The sequence below is a fragment of the Lagopus muta genome, chromosome 13 (assembly GCF_023343835.1).
Source record: "Lagopus muta isolate bLagMut1 chromosome 13, bLagMut1 primary, whole genome shotgun sequence".
In the NCBI taxonomy this organism is placed as follows: Eukaryota; Metazoa; Chordata; class Aves; order Galliformes; family Phasianidae; genus Lagopus; species Lagopus muta.
The window spans coordinates 11,059,351-11,080,936 of record NC_064445.1 but is presented as its reverse complement, the minus strand read 5'-3'; the positions used below and the strand labels follow the sequence as shown (position 1 = coordinate 11,080,936).

The window sequence follows — 21,586 nt, the reverse complement described above, 5'->3', positions numbered from 1 at the left end:
AATCATGAAGACACTTTGGGGAAACTTACACACTTTATCTGTTACAAATTGTTGCTCTTCCTATTTTTATTTACTCTGTTCTGTAATTTGTGTATCCACTCACTGTCAGCTCTGCCCAGTTGGTGCTTAATGCTTTGCACCATATGGATCAGTGACCACTTGGGAACTGCTCCTGCCTAAGGTGTGTCTTTTCCTCCAAACTTCTAACTGTTGCCTTTATGCTTCCTTTACAGAAGCCCAACACAAGAGTTCCCACCCTTGTTTGCCAAGAGGTAGGTCACTGACCCCTGCTCTAGCAATACTGCTGGGGCTGGGTGTTTGTGCTACGCCAGAGTTGTTATTAAGTGCTGGGATGGGAGATGCCAATGTGTTTTAAAGCAGGGGAGGAACAGTTTCTGTAAAAAGAATGCTCAGGAATTTTGAGAGTTCACGTTGTTCTGAACTATGAAAACATGTGATGATACTTTGGTTTGTGGGCAACCTGAAGTGAGGAGGAATTGTATTGATTCATTCTCTGCCTTTATTCTTCCAATCAGCAGTGCCAATATTCTTCAGGTGTTCAATTTCTGAAGCACTTGGTACCATAAAGAAATGATATCTAGGCCATTTTCTGGAACTTAAACATTTGCCTGATGACATTTGTAAGGTGACTGTGACACAAAAAATACCACTGATTTTGGCTTCAGGTCTTACTTCATTCAGTCATTTGAGATGCTCACCAATAGAAGCACAGAGGACAGGAAAAATATACCTCTGAGGGAAACAGAGAAAACATAGCTTAAGGAAAAGCTAAAGTAAACTGCCTGGATTAGCCAGCAGTGGAAAATGGGAAATTGTGATATATGTAATATTTTTCACTTTCATCTCCCCTCTCTTCTGGAAGAATTGAGATAGAAGAAGAAGGACAGCAGAGGAGGAATCCGACTGTGTCTGATTCGGGCAAGTTTACAGTAGATGACAACAGGTATTGACCTCATTCTGGAGAAGTGTGGAGATTGTCTTTGATTTTGGGTACCATGACTTTCCATCTTTCCATTTAGCTGGAAGGTAGCAGGGATGGAGGTTTTTCAGAAGACTTCTCATGAAACCCTTGTTGCCTCTTTTTTGCAGAAAGAGAACAAATGAAAAGAAAAAATGAGTAGCATAAGCTATAGTGTGTTGCATGATATAAACTTGCCACCGAGCCCCTCTCCTGATCACACACCACAGCAGTTGGCCTTGTCTTCATGAGGTGCTCATATGCCACAGGAACAAGCCTGACAGCAGTTCTGGAGGGACAACACACAGAAGAGTCAGGACAGGTTTAGATAAGCTCACCTACCCATCAACAAGCCATCAGATAGTAATGATTTTCTTGTACTAGCAGACTTGGCTGTGTGAACTGACCCTATCACCTAGACATGAAGTACTCAATATCTCATTATTTCCAGTCCCCTGAGCCAGCTCTCTGCTTTTGTTGGACTTTAGATTTAATTATTCTACCTTGATAGCAACAGATAGGTGTGACTTGGGAGGTTTGAGAATTTCATTATCTTTAAATTGATCTTTGCTTTCATAGTAAAAGTTAGCCTCATTTCAAGCTTCCAGCCCCTACCACAGGCTACTGTGGAGCTGTGGCAGACAGACTGAGGCATTCCTGCAGTGCTATGAGAGACCTGGGAATAAGCTGTCTTTGATGTAAAGAAGCAGCACTGATATTCTTTCCTGGTCCACACTGGTCAGAAGCTACTGATGTGTGGGGCTGAGACCCATATGGAGGTGGAGATGTTTGTCCTAAGAAGGAAAATATTCTTCTGTTTTCAAGCAGATTCATTTAATTTGGGATTAAGCTTTCTGTTCTTGCTATAAAGGGTGGCTTGAAGCCAAACAGAGGCATTATTAGCTTCTCTGCCACTCTGGTCCTTAGTGTGCCCAGCAGGGAGTCCAATAGATGAGGCCTTTCAGCCTGTAGTGCTTTGTTTTAGCAACTAAAACAATAGCAACTAAAAGATATTCTGTTTTTAATGCTTTGTTACTTGTGGGGTTTGTTTTTCTTCTGTCAGTACCAATGGGCTAAAAAAGCCCACAGTTGGGCCTTCCTGGAATGCACCAAAGACAACAGCAGTGTCGCCCACCAGGTGAGTGTTACAGCACAGCCAAGATGCCTTGGGCATTTTTTGGTGCTGTATCAGCGCATATGCAGCTTGGAATCAGAGACTTCTGTTGTCACACCTTTAGGAGGTGAAATGAAGCCAATTTATGAGCCTTGTACATGGAAGAGTTTTAAAACAGCTGTGTGAATCTACAAAGGTTTTCTGTCCATGCTGTGTCTTGAAAGAATCTGACATTTTGATAAAAGTGCTCAAAACCTGACAAAAAGAACTACCAAAGTCTTTCTTGCTAAATGTGTGGTGGAATAATTTTCAGTTGCCTTCAACTTTGTTTGATTGAATTCAGAGCATAGGACTAAAAAAAATAAGATGTTTTTCCACAGTACTGCAAACTGCATTGGTCATTGACCTTGTTGGTATTTTTTTTCCCCTGTGTATCACTGGCAGACTGTAGATATTCATGGCAGTAGCTGGTATTTTTAATTTCAGAGTTGCTTCTGACAAGACTACTTCTAAAGTGAATGGACTGAAAACAGTGATGTTTGTTTTAAATTCTGTTTATTTGCTGAAAGGAACGCTTCTGCACAAGATAATTTTGGCCAGCTGCAAGGGGGAGCTGGTTTGTTCAGGAAAGGCAGCTGCTTTCCTTGTTTTCTCTTGCAGCACTGAAATAGGCAGTAAGAGCCAAACAACCACAACCTTAAGGGAAACTTCAGAGAAAATCTCCACGTATGCTGAAATCAGGTAGGTCTGCTGGCTCAGAATCCTCCTAAAGCTCCACTAACGGTAGCAAGAGGCTTGCTGCTCTGGAGAGATTGATCCTGCTTGGTGGTATTTCCCTAGATGCATGTGATTTGGACACAGTGCATTCATGAAACAATAAATCCTGTGGCATGGGAACTCTAAGAAAGCAGTGTGTTATGAAAGCATTAACAATCTGGGAGAAAAGCTTGAAATGAAAGGTTGTGGGCCTCCCACAGCTCAAACATCACCTGGTTCTTTCTGATAAAAATGAGTCCAAAATTTACAGACCTTTCTATTTCCTAAACTGATCATGCTTTTATTTCAATCCAGTCCCCACGTTGTCCTTATCACCCTCCAACAAGCACTGTGCCATAGAGTTCCTGTGCCTCACATTCTGTTCCCACACCTAAGTGTTTTTGCTGTTTTGCCTGCAGAAATGGTGATAGCAGACAAACTCCTAATGGGAACTCCTCACTGGAAACTGTGCCACAGCATGGGGATGGGTAAGAAGTTCAGAAAGGCTGATCTACATTGCTAAACATAAGGCATAACCCTGTTTTTTGCTTAGAAATGTTATATGCTTGCTAGTGGTCTCAAGCAGATGGGATCTCTCCAGTCATGGTCCTGGGCTGCTCTCCAAGAGCATCATCTGTTGGCTAGGCTGAAACATGTCAATTTTTTTCTGTTCCTGCTCCACCTCCCCCAAGGATTCTCCTCTATGGCTCAGTCCCTAAAGAATCTGCTTCACACATTTGTCACTGTTTCAGTTGTCCACCCCTGGGGAGTTCCTTCCACCTGCAAGGGATGCTTTTAATCTATGCCACTGGTGACTTCTAACACTGATTCTGGTCCTCTGCACCTTGTAGAAAGTCTGCAGGGGTGACTGAGCAGTGGGAAAGTGCAAAAAGCTCTGTAATATGGAGGAGGGTCTAAGAAAACTGGAAGGATACAAGTGGTGAATGTGTCAAGGGACAGAGCTGTGATATAATGTAGCTGCACCTAAATCCACATATTAGGGCATTTAGTCTGATTATCATAATGGCAAAATGGATGAGAAGTCTGAGGGGACCTCTGAAGAGAAAGCAGTGACAGATGAACGCAGCCTAGCTATGGGTGGAAAGTCTCTCATGCAGCAGCACAGCACAGACTGGCTGCTGCTGGCTGGCCTATGCTGAGATGTACTTTGAACAGAAGACAGCATCCTACATGGTGTCACTTATTTGCCCCATTTCCTTCGAGAATGAGATAGTTCCTTTCTGGGGAAGAGCAAGAGAGGTGTTTCTGAGATATATCCCATATTAGCAGGCCTCTTTTTGTTCCCAGTGTTGCCAAACTGAATTTATGGCTGTGTGAAGATTGTTCTTTTTGTTCTGTAGACAGCTTGGATCTACCAAGTGAGTTTGTGCAGCATACACAGTTAATTGTAGTTCGCTTTCCATCCCTATCAGTGAAGATAAAGCTAGAAATCTTCCCAACTTTATATCTTGGTGAAAAAAAAGTCTAATGTGCTTGAGAAAAGGTAAAGTCTGGTAGAAATTGTCTTGATAGTTCAGCTGAGGCCCATAAATAAATCCTTGTATGTCATTGCATGGACAGCCTGATTACAATGCAGTCATTGTGCGTAGGGTCATTTGGGTCACATAGCTGCTCCTAATTGTGCATCAGTCTCCAAGAGAAATTAGAGGATTCCTCATTACTTAAGCCACCTAAAATTGGAGAGAAAACAATTGGCAGGGAGGGAAACGTACAGCTTGACAGGTCTGGGGAGTGAATGATGGGTGTAGTTGGGCACAACAAAGAAGTGCAGCTGGTGGACCTTGCAGGAAGACCTCTCTGGCCCAGGAGCAGAGAGCATCTGTTATAGGACACTTTTGTCTGAGCAAAGCATTTATCAGTTCCTCACTCCAGAGAGCAGCACAACTCTCTAAGTAACCCGTGAGCTGCAGTCTGGTCCACAGCACATAAAAGGTTGGTTCTCCCAGTCCTGGTGTATTGGGCTAGCCCCATTTTGTACTTGTCCAAACAAAAATGATAGCAGACTGTCCTATAGTCATACAATGTAAGTCGCTGGTCATCTCTTACTGGCACTTCCTTTTTCTTTTTCTAGTGACAAACTTCTTAAGGAAAAGTCTGAGCCATTCTCATGGGATAAGCCTAGAGCAACTGCGGTTTCCACAAATGGAAGGTAAAGTTAGTGTGAAATTCCTTTATTGGCTTCAGCATTGTGTAGATAATAATCTGCTCCACTTCAGCTGTCTGGAAACTCTGAATGGATATTTACTGATGGAAAAGCACAATTCAATCTGTGCTTTGCAGAACTGCAGCAGTTTCTCTAAAATTTTATTTGAGAAGGGAGTTAAAAATGAGAACATTATTTTTTTGCAGACAATTGTTTGATATTGTTCCAGTTTTTGGTTTAGCTTCTATTATACAAGGAAAATACAACTTTTCTGGGTCATTTCTGCATTTTCTGGATTTATTCCCAAATGTAAACTAATTCAATTTTTTATTTTTGTACGATACAGAGAGCTTCACACTTAAGACAACTCTAGGCCTCCACCTATCTACTAGTTTTTACAACAAAATTCTCCTTAGAAATGATAAAAGATAGAAGCTCCCATTTCCTCTAGAAGCTCCCTCTAAAGTGTCTGGAAAAAGGTTCAGTAACTAGGAGGAGTTGTGACCTGGCTCTAAAGTGTTATGAGAACACCATAGAGATCCCATAACTACAGGTGCAGGTGTTGTCTCCAAGTGCAGTCCATTGTCACTGCTCTGCTTGCCTTCTGTGTGCATGAGAATCACCTGCTCCCACCTTACTGAGAACCATCTTTGGCTGAATCCTGACCCTTCCTGTTGGCACCAGTATTTCTGGCTGATGCCCGGTGGAGCTCCTTTGCTGGGGCTCCACAGTGCTGCTGTACACACTGTATCCTGGACATGGAAGGCCTTCTCCTGCTCTGGGAAACACTGGTTTAATTTGATCCAGAAATCAGTGCAAGTATGAAGGTACTTCTCAGACATCCACTGAAGATGACTGAAACAACCCAGTTCCTTCCTGTCCTATGGCAGTATAAGACAGTTTGTTTTACAACTTTTCTAGAGAGCCTGACCTCTACTGGAAGGGGAAAAGTATGAATTAGATTCTCAAATTAAAAAGGTTGGAAATGCAAAGAGCTGTGTTACTGTCCAGCATGAGAAAGTGGAATTGAAGGGCGAAAGCCGCTATCACCATTCAGAAGAGAAGTTCAGTAATCTGCTTCACCCATCTGCTTGATCACTGCCCACAGCCACGAAACAAGGAAACAGAAACACACGATTTAGGATCAGACACCTGTAGTTCTCTATTTTGTCAGCTCCCTTGAGGCAAGACAGAGGACATAAGGGCTGTTCCTTCCCTTCTGTGTGTGAAAATAGAAGTGCCTGTGCTGCAGCTGTGGCCTGCAGGACATCCCACTGATTTTGGAAGAGTCCTGGCTTGAATTTCTAGATGATTCTGTACCACTAACATCTGTCATGTTGACAATTTTCAGAGTTACTAACTGCTGCTTGCACAGTGAATTTCCCCAAAGTTTCTGGCCATTTTTCCTGTAAAAATACACTTAGAACTATCTCTGTCTTAGGGATTTTATTCTCTCTCCTTTTTTTAAGAAAAATAATAAGAAAATAATTGCAGATTGTTACCCAAATCAGAACAAGGATGCTTTCTAAAGCTGTTTTCTCTCCTTTTCAGTTGTTCTGAACACACAGAAGCCAACAATGAATTTTACCAACCAAAGTAAGTCTAAAGAATACTAGCAGTGTAAAATGCACATATTTTTCTTGATTTTAAGTAGAAATGATCTTTTCCTGTTGTAATACTACCCTGAAAAATGTGTTCTAGGCACTTGTATGCACTTTAAAAAGGAAATGGACCTGATCCACCAGCTTATCTGTGATCTTTCAGCTTCTTTCCTTGCACTACCCTGAGATGACTGGATGGTCTCTGCCCTTTGGATCTGCTGCAAGAAAGTTAGGGAGCTAAGAAGGAAGTAGGAAGGAAATTGTTTGAGACTAGCAAATCTCCTGTTTGTTTTCACTGTTTTTACACTCCATTCTCCAGCTAAGCTTCAGTCTGTGACCCATGAATCTCCCTTTCTTACCAGGTCTGACTCTGGTTATAGGGACAGATCTGCAGATGCTGTAGACAAGCTGCACCAACAGTATGAGGCTTCTCCCTACAAAGATGATGCAAAGCCTGAACCTGCAAGGTCAGAGCCTGATGCTGGAACTCACAGTGCTGCTGCTAGCAGCAGGTATGTTTCAGGGGAAGAATAAATGATGTGTTCACAGTAGAGTTGCAAGTAGAGTCCACATTGTGCAACAAAGCTAAGAGAGCCACTTTTCCTCATCAATGTTTTCCTACCAAATCAGCTAAGGAGCAGATATGGCAGCATTATCATTGCTTTTAACATTGATCTCAAAAACACTTGCTGCTGTTCACACTGGATACACTAAAATCTGCTTTCCTCTCTAATTCTTACAAAGGTTGGAACACCTTTCCTTTGATAAAAGGTTGAGAGAGCTTGGAATGTTTAGCTTGGAGAAGGATATGGGGAGACCTCATTATGAGCCTCCATGCCACATGAGAAGAGGATCACAAGGCTTCCTGTAGGATGGTGTAAAATGCAAAACCTAGAGCTGCTGCTAGTAACATAGAAGGATCTTCCCCAATGACATCTGTGTTGTGTTTGTCCCAGGTGCATGATCCTGTGACAGACCAGAAAATTGATGTATCCAGCAGGGTGTGTGTGGATTGAGGCTGAGTGACTGTATTAGTTCCACTTACAGCTTCTATTCTTCTTTATTAGAGACAGTGAAAGCATTTCAACCTGAAGGAAAAGCAGTTCTTGGAGCAAATTACTTTCTGTTTTCTGCTGTTGTATGAAGTGTGGTGTTATTTCATAGTGTGCCTCTTGAAGCACTTTAACTTTGGCAAGCCATCAAGCTGTTGATTTATTTATTTTTTTTATTTGACAGGTCTGTTTTGCAGTCTAATGTCCCTTCTCCTCCCACTGAGGGCGCCCCTACACACCTCGAGGGCACAGAGTATTCCTTTAAAAGGTTAGAATGGGATAAATTTAGTGGGTGTTTGAATACAAGTGAGGATTAAGGGAAGAGAAGCATAGAAAGAGGCTTCTTTTTACAGCTCTTGTCCCAGTATTATATTATAAGAATGTAATAATAATAATAAAAATAAAGATTTTCCATCTTCTGAGATATGAATCAAGTACTCCAGCTTTTTGCTCCTCTTGATGCATCCTTGGAGGAGTTTAGTCACAGCCTTATCATTTGCTGAGAATGGTGCACTGCCAAGTGATGCTGAAGTGGCAGCAAGGGAGCTGAGAGGCAGGTGAAATAGGAGGAGTATGCTGAAATGCAGCTAATTATGATCCCTAGAGACAGACCCTGGTGCAGGACAGTGAATGATACAGGTTGGCAGGAGCATTGCCTTGTGAGTAGATTGTACTCACTAGTGTGATTATTTATATGCCAGTTGTTAAAGAAATAATGGGCTTTTCTTTGCTTGCCAGATCTGTCCTGAACTATGAGGAGAAAAGCAGCACCCAAGAGAGCAGATTCATGAATCCCACAGTGCCAGCATACAGCAAGCCTGACTGTAACGAAGCGACGTAAGGACCTGGGGTGCTAAGCCCCTGTTTGCTAATGGTTTTTTTCACTGTTGGAAACCTTAGAGGTGCTGATTCCAAAAGAAATAAGAAGCACAAAAACAACAGCATAACATGGGCTGTTTGTCCAAGAAATTACAAATTGTTCCTATATCTAATATCCATTGTAGTAATAAATGTCATACGTAGACTCAAATCACACAGCAAATGCATTCAACACTTCCCAAGTTCTTCCCAGCAGGATGTCTGCCATGTTCTGACCCACACCTAGTGTAAGATGTGAGTATGCAGCACACATTTCTCCCTTGCTTTCTGCTCTGGGAAGCCCAGGGTGCAAAGCCTGATGTGAGCTAAGGTGGTTGGATGACCACCTTAGAGCAGGCTACAGTGGACTCCTGGGAGTCCATTTTCATGGACTTGTTCAGGTTTTGAGTCCTTCTGGGTTTGGTGCAAAGATAGTGAAGGTCTCAAAACTCATAGGAAAAAAATGAAGAACCATTATCACTGTAACAGCATTGTATGTCATAAAACCCTAGTGCATCAGCCACAGCTCTCCTCTAGAGGGGTTCTTATCCCACTAAACAAGGAAATGGAAAATAAATTAGTCGAAAAGTGTTCTGCCAAAGTACTGGCAGTGAGGAAGAAGTCACTTGACTCCTTTTCAGGAGTCTGCCAAGGGGAAAAAGAGGTTTTTCTTGGCAGCAGTTCTTCAGACTAACTCTATTGCCACTGGATAGAAAGAAGTTCTTCTGGAAATGCTTAATACTTTTATTTCACCCCTCTCAGATACTTCTGTTGAATGCTTGTTTCAGATGCCAGCTGTATGGATGGCTCAATTGCATTCTAAATTAGCAGCAGAACTAGGAGCACACCACATTTCTCCTCAGTCCAATACTCTCTTGGTGGTGTGACTGAGGTCAGGTTTCTCCAGTGGGTTCAACTCCTTTCTGAGGGACAGCAACAGCTATACTCCAAAGATTCCAATGCAAGCTCTCCATAGATCTTGAGAAAAGGAAGTTTGAGCTAGAAAGGCAAGGGGAGATGAAGATGTGTTGAGTGATATCATTAGGTACTCTAAATGAGTGGATCTGGCTACAGGGAAACTTTCAGAATATTGGACAGAAAGAAACATCTCAAATTCAGCCTCAGCTATTGTCAGCACATCAGATGTAATGCCTGCCCTGACATTCACAGCCTTGACGTGATACGATCACCATAGATAATCTGATACCCCATAGGTCTACTTTCATGCTGAAGATCAGCATGTTTGTCTAGATGTAGCACAAATTGGACTGATATTTTAAAGAGCTAATTTCAGGCTATGAAAATGTTGCTGCTTGACCCATCTGTTGAATTCCAAGTAGTTAAGCTTGCTGAAGGCAGTGCTTCATTCATTGTACTTGTGACAGCTTAGCCTCCACCAAAGCCTTGTGATCTTTTTAAAGTAGATGTCTCTGTCTGACAGCCACAAATGGGGTTTCCTTTTCCTTTGTCAGGTCCTTCCAAGATTTCAAAGAGGGGAACACCCCTAGAAACAGGGAACACGAGAGCACACTGGTCTCACATGACCATAAACTAGAGGTGGTCCAAGGAGGGTGAGTGATTTCTGGAACTAACCTAAAGTGTCTGTTCACATCACAATTCTTTGTCTTACACTGTTCTCAGTGTAGCTGAGACCACAGAACTTCTCCTCTGCCTTGAACCCCGGAGTTGGGACTTCATAAAGTCCCATTACAGCAGGCAGTTCCACCCATGTTGTTGGGAAAAGCCAATGAATGTTGTGTGTAAGGCCCAAGAGTTATTCCTGCACTGACAGCATGTGTCATCAGTCTATGGACATGACACCTTTGGTACTACAGTGGCAGGCAGTAGCTTTTGCTGCCCATAAATATCAGCAAGTACTATGCTGCAAAATCATGCATGAGGATGTCAGGGTGTTAGAAGAATTTATCAGTCTGTCAAAAATTCTGACCCAAGTGCTTTCTCCTGTACCTAATGTTTTTCTTCTGTGACAGCCTGAGCTGAAAGGCCTCTAGCTGTGCTCCTGTATGTTAGAATGGGATTTGTATGTATGATTTCCACCAGATTTGACCTCAGGGCAGGGAATCGTGTTGGCCAAATGTCTCCTGCTCCATGCCTTATGCCTCCTGTCTAGAAAATGGATGTCTATCCACCTCAAGCCTGTTTCCTCTCTACTGTTTTAAGCACAGCTTTTTATTTTAGGTTTTCTGACTCAAACCACCATGCTGAGAAGGGACAAGAACCTCCTGATGTCCACCCGGAGCCTGCCAGGTCAAACGAACATGCTGACCATGACCTGAGTATGGCAGTGTAAGGAATTACTCACCATCCATCCCTCCTTTTCCTGTAGGGTTACACTTAGCTCCTTTTGTGTCTTCTCCCTCTTCCACATCTTGATAAAAATCTTATTTCAGACTCCCCTAGTGTTCCTGATGCATCTCTGCTGTGGTTTTATATGAAAACCTGGGAGAAAACATCCTGATTAGCAGGAGGCATCACACACTGTCCAGCTGGACTGCCAGGACCTGCTACCTAGACCTGTAATTTAGAAGCAGAGACTTCTTTTGGAGTCACAGGCCAATGAACTACCTCTGTGGTAGTGCTGGGGCTCATTTCCAAACTTATCAAGGCAGTATCAGATCTCAGGCTGTACTCTGGTCACCTTGGCACCATTTTTCTTCCTATTTACCTGTGGCTCTGCAGAGCTGATAGGGGCGGCCTCAGTGTTTTCAACTTTCCTCATGCAAAACAGTACATAGATAAATGGCCAAAATGAAAGACTTTGTGGACTGATTACTTTCGTCTGTACTTTGTAAGTATGAAATGTTAAGGCTCTTGGTAGAATTTCGCTCCCTCGCTGTGTGTTTTTCAGTGAACAATTTATCTCCAAATCAACCTGTAAACCAGACTGCTCTTCTCCCCCAGGTCCATGTCATACTCCAAGGACAGCACAAGTGGTGGCATAGACAATAATACAGGAGTATCATCTTATGTGCAGACTGAAGAATTTGCTTCGAGAAGGCAAGAGAAATGATAGATTTTATTTATTTTTCTGATGAAGAATGTGGAGAATTTATTTACTGCAGGTAGTTTTGGAGGAGGGATTGAGAATGCTGCATTTGAGGTCAAGAGTCACCAATCTGAACTTTCTTCATGAGTGCATGGAGATGCACCGTGAGTGGTGGGACAGCAGTGTGGAGAAGGAAGCTCAGGAAGGGCCGGTGGAGGAAAAAAAGGCAAGGAGAGAGCAATGATGCTGGTGTCTTTCTGTCCTGCTGGATCCTTCCAGCAAATGGAGCTACTGTGGGTGTTTCACAGATACTCCAAGTTGTAGTTCTTCATCAGGCAGGGAGGCAGAAGGGTCCCAGTCCTCACTGATGTGAGCACAAGTTAGACTGCTGCGGAAAAAAGAAAACTTTCTCTCAAGTGCTCCTCAACAGATTGGCCTGGGTGGAAAAAGCTCAGGTAATCCTTTTGTTGCTCCACGCCTTCCCCAGTCTATAGACTTTCTACAGATAAGTCCTAAAGCTTACCAAGTCCTTGTGCTTCCAGGTGCATTGAGTTTGGATTGGACTCACCAAGAGGGCTGTTATGACTGCCCCTGAAAGACTTGGGAGTTACCTCCTTCTTTCTGTTGACCACTGCTGTTTTCATTAAACATTTAGTTTCAAGCAAGTACAGGACATTTTGTCAAGGGGCTGTTCATATTACTGCACTGTCACCTTGACCCATCATACCTTTGTCTGTACTTCCTTAGCCTACAGCAAAAGCAAAGTAGTGTGACTTAGATGAACTCTCTCACTTATGGGTTAAGTGAAAGCAAACTGCTTTGCATTTGCCACAAGCTGGGACAGTGCATGCATGCTGACAGTCTCAGTAAATGGATTTTTATTCTGAGGTTCTGGACAAAGTCTTAAGGTACTTAAACAGAACGTCCCAACCTGAGTGGGAATCTAAAATTCAGTGAGCATCTTCTGCTGGAAGTAAGGATTAAGATATCTACCTTCGTTATAAAATGATCAAATTAAATTGAGTTTGCTTTCACTTGGGTAACTGAAAGACTTGTTCTTTTCCTTCTTGGCTCATTCATTTGTTGAAATTGCAGGGATTGAATTAATGCTGGTGAAGGGAAGCCCTCAACTAATAGCAAGCACAGGACAAAGGCTGTCTCCTCTTTCATTAGCTGTAATGTTTCAAGATAGGATCTTTGAAAGCAAGTTAAGAATTAATTTTAGTCTAATTAACTGCAGTTTTGATGCAGGAATCTGTGCTAGTTTGGGAACTTTCTGCAGTGCATCAATATTCCTAGAGGGGTTAGCATGCCTAAATATACAAAAGTAGTAAAAAAAGTGAACAAACATCTCCCTAGATCAGTGTAGATGTGCAAATCCAGGGTTGTTCTGCAATGGATGCAGGAAAGATATTGTATATGCTTCTGATATTGTATCCCAGTGAGACAGCTCATGCTTCTAGCAGTCTGAAATTCAGCACAGGCGTACTGGATAAGCCATAATGCTCATGGGTATATGAATTAACTGTCACATTTGGAAACTCTAAACAGATAACTGACGTTCATCACAAACTGCATTTTTCTTTCAGCCTTATTTCTGAAGAAATGTGTATTTTCCCTCCTTTTCTTTCCATTCTAACTTTGAATTATTTGGCATCTTCCCATGCAGTAACCGTATACTTTTCTAGAGGGAGGAGATTCACCAGAGGTTGCATCTACATCCTACAGTAATTATGTGCTCAGTGGCACTTTTGCAAACTATAGTGGTCTTCTGTCTTGGCAGGTCCAGCTCCCTTCCTAGAGAAAGCAGCACCACTGCTTCAGAGACCCACAGTGGAAGCGAATCCAACACATGCTGGGAAAGGTATGCAGCTAGGAAATCAAGCCTGTCTTCACTGCTGCCTTGCACATGTTATGTTCTTCTAACTCCTTGTTTGAAGGCATAACGAATGCTTATTTTTGGCTAGTGAAAATGGAGGGAGCAGAATTTGGAAACCAACGTAATCTAATATTGTTTATTCACAGTGGGCAGGTACAGGCTCAACTGCTGACAGGCTTTTTTCCTCCCTGAGCAGGACCAGTCCTGGTTATGAAGAACAGCCCCCTCCCACCACGGATAGTCATCATGAGAGCCCAGGAGCCTGGAGACGCAATGAGCCTAGCCCAATGGCAGCCAGGTACAGTGGGACAATTTCCTTGGGAGCCCATCAACCACTTTCAAATTCTCATCGTTTTCCATTTCCATCACAAATGATACAGCCCTGGCTGAAGTCCCAAACCCATGTAAATTCCTCCTCCTGTGTACACTAATCTCATGATACAGATGAAGGGAATATTAAGTCTGGGATTTCACCCAAATATGTTTGTTAAGTTTTAATTTTGGGTATCAATTTAGCTTAGAGCACTGCTGAACCTTGCATCCATTTATTGTATGCATAGCTCATTTAGAGAGGGGAAATAGTACAGTGTTTTGTCATTCTCCTAACCTTAAGAGCCTTTCCTTATTGCCAGCAGAGAGGTGTTTGAGTACTTGTGAGCTGGTTATAGCAAATAACCATTGGCTTTATGGTCAAATTGGCCTTAATTCTTTAGCAGGTCTAACTTCAGCTCAAAAGAGAGTGCTCTTGGTGCATATGAGACTCAGCATCCCATGCCACTGTACATGGACTGCCAGCCTTTCAACACCAACCTGTCAGCACCCAGCCATAGGATACCATCCTACGTAGACAGCCAAGGATTCAGCACCAGAAGGTAAGGATTTCGGGCAGGGATGTGGAGACAGTGAAAGCTGCTGGCACAGAAATATTTGACAGGAACTCTGATTCAGAATGTATGATTATTGCATCAAGAAGTGAGAACAAGATATTGTTCTCAGAGAGACCAACAGTATAGCCACATCCCACAGCATATGCAACAAAGCTCTTTTTCAGACCTGATGGGTTGGAGATAAGACCTGGGCTAGTAAGTGCTCTGGAACACTCTTGGCAGGTTGTGTTCAGACTGCCTACATAGTGCCTGGACACCTGGCAGATATTTAGAGACCACATCTGTTTTTCCTCTGTAACTGTAAAGACTCCAGAATGATCTGGTTTTGATTTCTCATGATGCTCAATGACACAAGTGCATGCCAAGCTGTATGCTTTAGAACTGTCATATAAATTGGCGTGATCTGAATGTGAAATGGCCTTTCACCTTCCATCATTCTTCAGAAAGTTGGTGTAAGAAAGCTCCTTTGCATTTGGAGGCATTTGTGGACCAGGACTAGAACAACTGGGACAGACAGACCTTTGTTGCACTTCATAGCCTGTCATCACCCCCTGGCAGTTTGTGTTGCTAACATGTCTTTCTGCAGTGTAGTGAACTCTCCCTTCCTTCCTGCCCTGGGGTTTATATCACAGACTGTGTGTCTTGCCCAGAGCAGGATTTTTCTCATGATAAGCTTAGCTTGGCTCTCTTTCTGTCTTTAATGCAGCGTTGATTTTTCAGTGTTTTTCAGTATTGTTTAAGTTGCCTGAAGCTTTAATCAGGATCAGAGTGCTAATACACAGTATAAACATAATCTATACCCCAGAGCACTTGTAGGAAAAGAATGACCATAAGTGATAAGCTCATTTTTGCCACTGAAAGAGCCCAAGCTTTGCCTGCAGTTTAAAGCCATTCTGATAATAAGTTCTGTCTTGGAGAAATGAAAATGTGCAAGTCTGATAGCCAGATGGGCCAGCTGGTCAGCAGTTCACATTTGCAGATGGTGGTTTGGAGAGCATTAGGAGAAGAAAGAATATTCACAATACATCCATTTATGAACTGCTTCAGCTTTATTCTCTATCATTAGATTTGGAGTCAGTTTTTCTAGCCTCAGAGCTTTGTATGCATGCTGCAGCTGTAAAACCAGCATGGGTGAAGCAGGCAGAGCAAAGGGAGAAACTGCTGAGACAAAATATTAGTTAGTTAGTGTGGGGATTCCAGTGGTTCCTGGTATAATGTAATCAGAGCCTTGTGCTTCCTTGCCAGACCTATCTTGGATTATGAAGGGAGAGTTTATGATGGGAGAAGCAGCCCTAGGAGCAGCAGATATGACAGTGGTAGTGCCAGGGGGCACTGTGAATTTAACCTTATAACTACTATAAGGTAAGGAGTCAAAGGGTGGGATATAGACTAAAGAACATTCCACTGCTAGATTTATTCACTATCTGGAACATCCTGACCCATTTCTTCTTAATTCCCTGGGTCTAAGCACTCTCAGTGAGTTGCTGTTTGCATGGATGGCTGTGATGTATGAGTAATTTCATTGCTGAGCAGAGACATTCAGCCAAGATTCTTGCCACTTGTAAGAATCGCTCCTGTGCTCAAGTTCATTGCTTGAGATTGTATCACTTCCTTTCGTAGCCACCACTCCCTTCCCAGAGATACCACCATGTCCATTTCCCCGAGAAGCCACAGGGTGCCATTCTACATGGACAGCTTAAACTGTAACAGCACCAGGTAAATGGGTAGTTTTGATGGTTATGATGGAACCTCCATGAAACTGCTGTGGAACAGGAGCTAGGAACTAAAGCCAAAGCTGAAAGAGAGAAGAATTGTTTCCAGGGAGTAAATGTGTCACATAATCTTCCCTCAAACAGTTTCTAGCCAAAAGCCACCTAGCACAGGGTCTGTGTTATATACTTATCTGGTCTCTATGAGGGTTCTAGAACAGAATGAAAGGAGATTGAATGGCTGGTTCCTGGCTACACTCCCTTGGCCAGAAATCAGCCTTGGTAGAGGTGACAAAAAAAAAAAAAAAAAAAGAGAAATGTTGAGAAAGAAGAAAAGTACCTCCAGAAAGCCAGTGATTAAACGACTGGTCACAGAACAAGGCTGTTGGAATACTGGAATACCAGTGGAATACTGGTACTCTGAGCTGTCAGTAGTCCTTCATGGCAGTGACAGTCCATCTGTGTGCAGCCTGACACTACGTGGAGGCACCAGTGTAGGTCTCAGTGTTGGATCTATGAAGGGAAAGTGTGTTCTGGGTGTAAGCAGGAGGCATGAGATCCTTTAGCTCAGGTCTGCTCTAGGCAAGACCAGCTTTATCCCTTGAAGGCAGAATTAACAGCTCTCATTGCTGAGTGGGTAGGCAGAGCTGTTTTCTGATGATGCTTTAGTAGCCATTGATTTGCCATCTTTTCTCTGCTACAGCTTTGGAAGTGATTAAACTGGGAACTTGTTAAATTGGACCTTGGCCAATGTGCTCCCTTCTCCTCTCCTGCAATATGCCAAATGCAGTTTCATTCTACAGTTGCTTCCATTCAGGCTACCTTCTCTAATATGCCCCTGCTCCTCCTCTCCTGCAATATGCTGTATGCAGTCTTATTCTATAATTGCTTCCATTCAGGCTGCGTTCTGGTCTGTGCTCATCCAAAGATCATTTGATCTTTTCTCCCATGGCCCCATAAGTGAGACTTCTCCAAATCACTTCTGCCAATATATTGCTGCCATTTACTGCTGATATGTGGCAGGGTATACAAAGAGGAAGGATCCTCTTTGATCTACAGTAAAGATAAATGAATCTGGGTGGTTAAGAGATTTAACATTGCACCTTCCCAAATTACCTCCCTAACAGCAGCGGTAGGTCTTTTCTTGGCTGCCAGCTTGGATCATGTTATGGCTTGTGTTTCCAGTGCCCACAGACTTTTCTCTCTCTTGCCAGGCTTCTTTCGAGTTCAACTGAGAGGATCTGCACTCCAATTGCCACCTTACCATACAACAGCCCAGCAGCCTCTGGCTACCAGCCTGATTCCAGCACTGCCGGGTAAAGAGCAATGGGTGGTCATGATCCTTCAGTAACGCAGTTCTTACATGCAGCCATCCTGTTTGGTGAACATAGGCCAAGCTGCTGTTTGTCCTTTGGGCCATGGGACATTTCTCAGCCTCTTCTAGTGAGCAATACAGACACTGGTGGCCAAATCCACCCAAAAGAAAAAGAGGAGCTGCGTGTATTTCTCCGGGCAGCCTTTTTTGGACACTAGAATGTAGCTCCTAGTATTAGTTGTATCTTTGGCAAAATCATGAGTCCTCTGAAACACAGTGTAGCTGGAGGGACGTGATAGAGCTCCTCATGCCGTGTACTCACTAAGAAGTAGAGGAAGACTCTTTGCCTTGTCAATAATGAGCCAAATGTATCAGATCCTATTGAGCCTTGAACAGGATCTGTCTTCTTTTACAGAAGATAGATCAGTACCCTGGGGTTCGTAGTTTCCATGTGCTCCATCTCATAGGTGGAAACTACTGCACGGTTCAACTCCATTTAGGGAGAGGGTTTCAAAATAGTGACAAAGCATTGGCTTTGATAGGCAACATTTGGGTCCTCCTGGCCTTGCCACAGCCTGCTTATCACAATGCCTGTCTAAGTAGCGGAAACGCGTATACACACGGAACATGTCCGAGTGCAAAAAAAAGAAAAGCTGTAAAGCTTTTCTTTCTGTATCTGTGACACGGTTTAGTTTTCTCATATAAGAAGAGAGGATTAATCATAGCTTAAAGGCAGCGATGAAAATGAACCATGGAGAAATAGCATGATTAGTTCATTTCATGGCTCTGGGAAGAGAGCCGATGGGCACGGTGTCTCCCCTCAAACTGTGACAGAGCTCTAGACGGACAGACAGATGGGGGCATGTCATTTTGAAATCAGAATTTTAAAGAGGGAGGGATATGCAAGAAAGGTCAGCTCTATAAGAAAAAACATCCCACAGACCGGTAGCAATTTATAATGCATGAGTGAGCCAGAGATATTCTTGTGACAGGAATATGATGGTCAGTGTAGGTATTGCTGTGCCAGTAGGGTTTTAATGTTAAAGGACAGAACCACAGACTGTCTAAATACTTATTGTGTGCATAATCCTGACACGATTTGAAAGGGACTTATCCCTGCAAAACAGGGGATAACTGGATGAAAGTGTTATATTACCCATCCCTTTCTTTCTAATTAAATTGATTTGTTTTGGTGGGTTAATTAGAGGGCATATTAGCTGTTATTTAGCAAGAATGCTTGATATTCAGTATTTGTTGGAGAACAACAGCATCTCACTCCTTTTTCATGCACACAGTACGTGTCCATGTGCACACATGTGGTCCCTTGCTCTGTCTCTCATTAGTTTCAGCCTTTTATAATGCAAATGCATCTCATTCTGCTTCCATCTATTCCTAGAAAAGGGGTCCTCTTTGTGAAGGAGTACGTGAACAGCAGTGAGCTATCAGCCTCCCCTCGCTACGGCAGGTATGAGGAGTGTCCAGAGACAGTCAGTCATGTGTCTATATACAAGTGCAAAACAAACAGCATATGACTTTGCCAGCTAACACGCACCAGGCGAGCTCCCGAGCTGGAACCATTAGCACTGTGTCAGCATGGCACTGTGCCTGAGCTAATTAGCCCTGGAGGGATTATTACATTGGGTGGGCAAAGAGTTTTACTAAGACAGCAATACTGCTTTGGAGACCCAGAGAGATCTCACTACAATGCTGCAGTGTGCTGCCTTGTCCCATTGCAGTGACAGGAGGACCTGTGTCCTGTAAGTCCTTGTGGAGGGGTTAAACTCCTGTGCTAGATGAGGTCAGCCTGTGAGAGATGACAGTAAAAACACTTCACTGCAGTTCCTAAGGCTGCACATTTGGCACTGTCAGGCTTCATTGCACGTTGATGCACAGAAACAAAAAGTCTGGAATTGGTGAGGAAATGTGGGGTTTGTGGGATCTCACTCAAAGAGTCTTATGAGAAGATGCCACTCTGAGGCTAAAATCTTCATTCCTTTGTTCTGCTCACAGTTAAATAAGTTGCAGATTGACACCCATATGACTGAGAGCAGAATTTGGTTCTGGATGTGCCCTGCTTACACTGATGTGGCAGCCAGTTAATGCCACATTCACTGCCTCCCTGCTGCCATTTATCCTCCCCAGTGCTGTGTTGGCATTGCTGTGGGAGCTGATTACAGACTCCATAAATCTCTAGCCTTTCCTGCAAAAGCAGATCTCAGCAGCCAAAGATAAGCATGTTGCTGCGCCATCTAAAAACCTCAGGCGAAGTGGGGACAGAGAGCCAACACTCAGCTAGGTGAGAGCAAGGATGTGCTTCTTGCCTTTCCCTGGCTAGCAAGGAGTAAGTGGGTGGCAGCATGTGGTTGGAAGCAGAATGGAGGAGGGATCTATCCCTCTTCTCCATGCTTGTGCCACCTCCCTTAGCCTTAGGTTCATAGGGGCCCCATTTCTGGGTACTTCCCCAGTTTCGCAGCCATGCTGCCCACATCCTGCCTCTCTGTGTTGACAGCAGCAGCCAGACACATTTCTCAGAGCTCTGACATGGGTGCAGTGGCCCCCAGATATTCTATTTTCTGCCCCTTTGGCCTATCTTTGGAGGCACCTGTTCTATGCAAATCTATTTGGACCTCTGAGAGCAGCATTGTGGGTCTGGCCCACCCGTGGCTGTGATATGGAACTAGGGGCAGGATATGGCCGCCCTTCACAGAGTGTGCAGTGCAAAGATGGAGGTAGTGCTGCTTACAGTTTTACCTTGGAAGGACCATCCTTTTCTCCAAGGAGCAGGCAGCTGGGACACTGCAGTTAGAATTTTAAGATTAATCATTAATGATTCCATCTGCAGTGTTCCTCCCATGTATAATTGTCAAGTGCTGACATTTTCTTCTGTCTCTAGTGGCAGCCTTGTGGATTTGACCGATTCGGAGAGAGGAACCTACAGCCACCACAGCTACGTGTCCAGTGCTCCCCTGCAGAGGTAGGGGAGTTTGGGGCAGTGTAGGGGTTTTGGTACACTGCTGAAAAGAAATGACTAAGACTTTTGCAGTATTGGTATGCATTTGGTGAAATCATAGCATTAAAGTCATCTTCAGAAAACACAGTGACACTGACTTAAAGCTCTGTACTGCCCTGCTGTTCTCATCTCTGCATCCCTGGGTTGTCACGTTTCCATATTGCCACTTGGGAGTGTCAAATACATGTAGAAGCAGGAATCTGGAGTGGAGCAGTGCTGGTGTTAAGAAACCTCTTTACCAGCGATGAGACAAGAAACTATTTGTGTTACAGAGGCACCATGGTGCAGAAATTTACTTTTCTGTTCTTTCAAAGGTCCAGTGAACCTGTTTGTACTTACTGCAGCCGTGAGATCCGAGACTGCCCTAAGATCATAATAGAGCACCTTAACATCTACTGCCATGAATACTGCTTCAGGGTAAAAAAAGCTTAAGTGTTGATGGCCTTCTCTGTGCTGCTGTGAAACAGAGTGGTGGGAGGTGGTGCAAATTCTGAAGCTCTGTTCAACTTATATAGGCTATGCTAAATGCTTGCGTCCGCATTGGAGCAAAAAATGATGCAGACACAAATGTTGGTTGTGTCCTCAGATTTTCATTTCACGTAAATGCACATAAGTTGTCATCCAGTAGATAGCAGCACCCCCTTCCCTCACATCCCTGTGTTAGACTTACTGCTTTGTGGTCTTTTCTCCCCAGTGTGGGCTGGCTGAATTTCTCAAACTGTAGAGCCTGTGGAAGTGGTGGGTGTGAATGAAGGAAGCCTGCAGTGCCAGTTGTCTGTTAGAAGGATGTTTAGTCTCAGAAGTCACTGCTTTGGCATCTTCATCCTTCCAAAAATGGAACAGAGACTGTCCATTTATCTGTCCCCATCACACTAACGTCAGCACGTGGTGCATTGGTTACTGTTCAACCATCCTGTTGTCTCTTTGGCAGTGTGGAATTTGCCACAAAGCAATGGGAGATCTTCTGGATAAAATATTCATCCACCGGGATATTGTCCACTGTGACAAGTGCTACGAGAAACTCTTCTAGGTGAGTCCTCCTGTATGGTGTCAGCACACAGGACTGGATGAGAGAGCTCATGCAGTGTTTACTGAGTGAAGAGCGTTTAATCCTCAAAATCACTGAATTTTTCAGTGGGGTTTTTAGTGGGAAGTTGTGAAGCCTTGTTACAAAAGTAGCTAGAAATGTGTTCCAGCTGGCCCCGGGGATCAGAACCTGAGGTTACAGTGTGGCAGACAGAATGTTCTAGCCCCA

At 43.5% G+C, this 21,586-nt stretch overlaps 1 protein-coding gene across 5 annotated transcripts in view; it reads left to right on the top strand.

Annotated features, from left to right (window-relative positions):
- Positions 1-21,586, top strand: part of LOC125699782 (zinc finger protein 185-like) — a 46,077-nt gene that overhangs the window by 22,166 nt on the left and 2,325 nt on the right. Inside the window, exons 10-32 of one of the 5 annotated variants that reach the window (XM_048959665.1) lie at positions 234-272; positions 884-964; positions 2,043-2,117; positions 2,754-2,834; positions 3,269-3,337; positions 4,942-5,019; positions 6,565-6,609; positions 6,977-7,126; positions 7,851-7,934; positions 8,405-8,503; positions 9,997-10,095; positions 10,724-10,831; positions 11,447-11,542; positions 13,315-13,395; positions 13,607-13,708; positions 14,127-14,282; positions 15,543-15,659; positions 15,918-16,013; positions 17,221-17,322; positions 18,718-18,786; positions 20,215-20,295; positions 20,646-20,748; positions 21,263-21,361. In XM_048959665.1, the coding sequence (XP_048815622.1) occupies positions 234-272; positions 884-964; positions 2,043-2,117; positions 2,754-2,834; positions 3,269-3,337; positions 4,942-5,019; positions 6,565-6,609; positions 6,977-7,126; positions 7,851-7,934; positions 8,405-8,503; positions 9,997-10,095; positions 10,724-10,831; positions 11,447-11,542; positions 13,315-13,395; positions 13,607-13,708; positions 14,127-14,282; positions 15,543-15,659; positions 15,918-16,013; positions 17,221-17,322; positions 18,718-18,786; positions 20,215-20,295; positions 20,646-20,748; positions 21,263-21,361 (2,110 nt within the window). Of the gene's footprint in view, positions 1-233; positions 273-883; positions 965-2,042; positions 2,118-2,753; positions 2,835-3,268; positions 3,338-4,941; positions 5,020-6,564; positions 6,610-6,976; positions 7,127-7,850; positions 7,935-8,404; positions 8,504-9,996; positions 10,096-10,723; positions 10,832-11,446; positions 11,543-13,314; positions 13,396-13,606; positions 13,709-14,123; positions 14,283-15,542; positions 15,660-15,917; positions 16,014-17,220; positions 17,323-18,717; positions 18,787-20,214; positions 20,296-20,645; positions 20,749-21,262; positions 21,362-21,586 lie in introns of all 5 variants that reach the window. The other 4 variants (XM_048959664.1, XM_048959666.1, XM_048959667.1 and 1 more) reach the window with 4 other exon arrangements.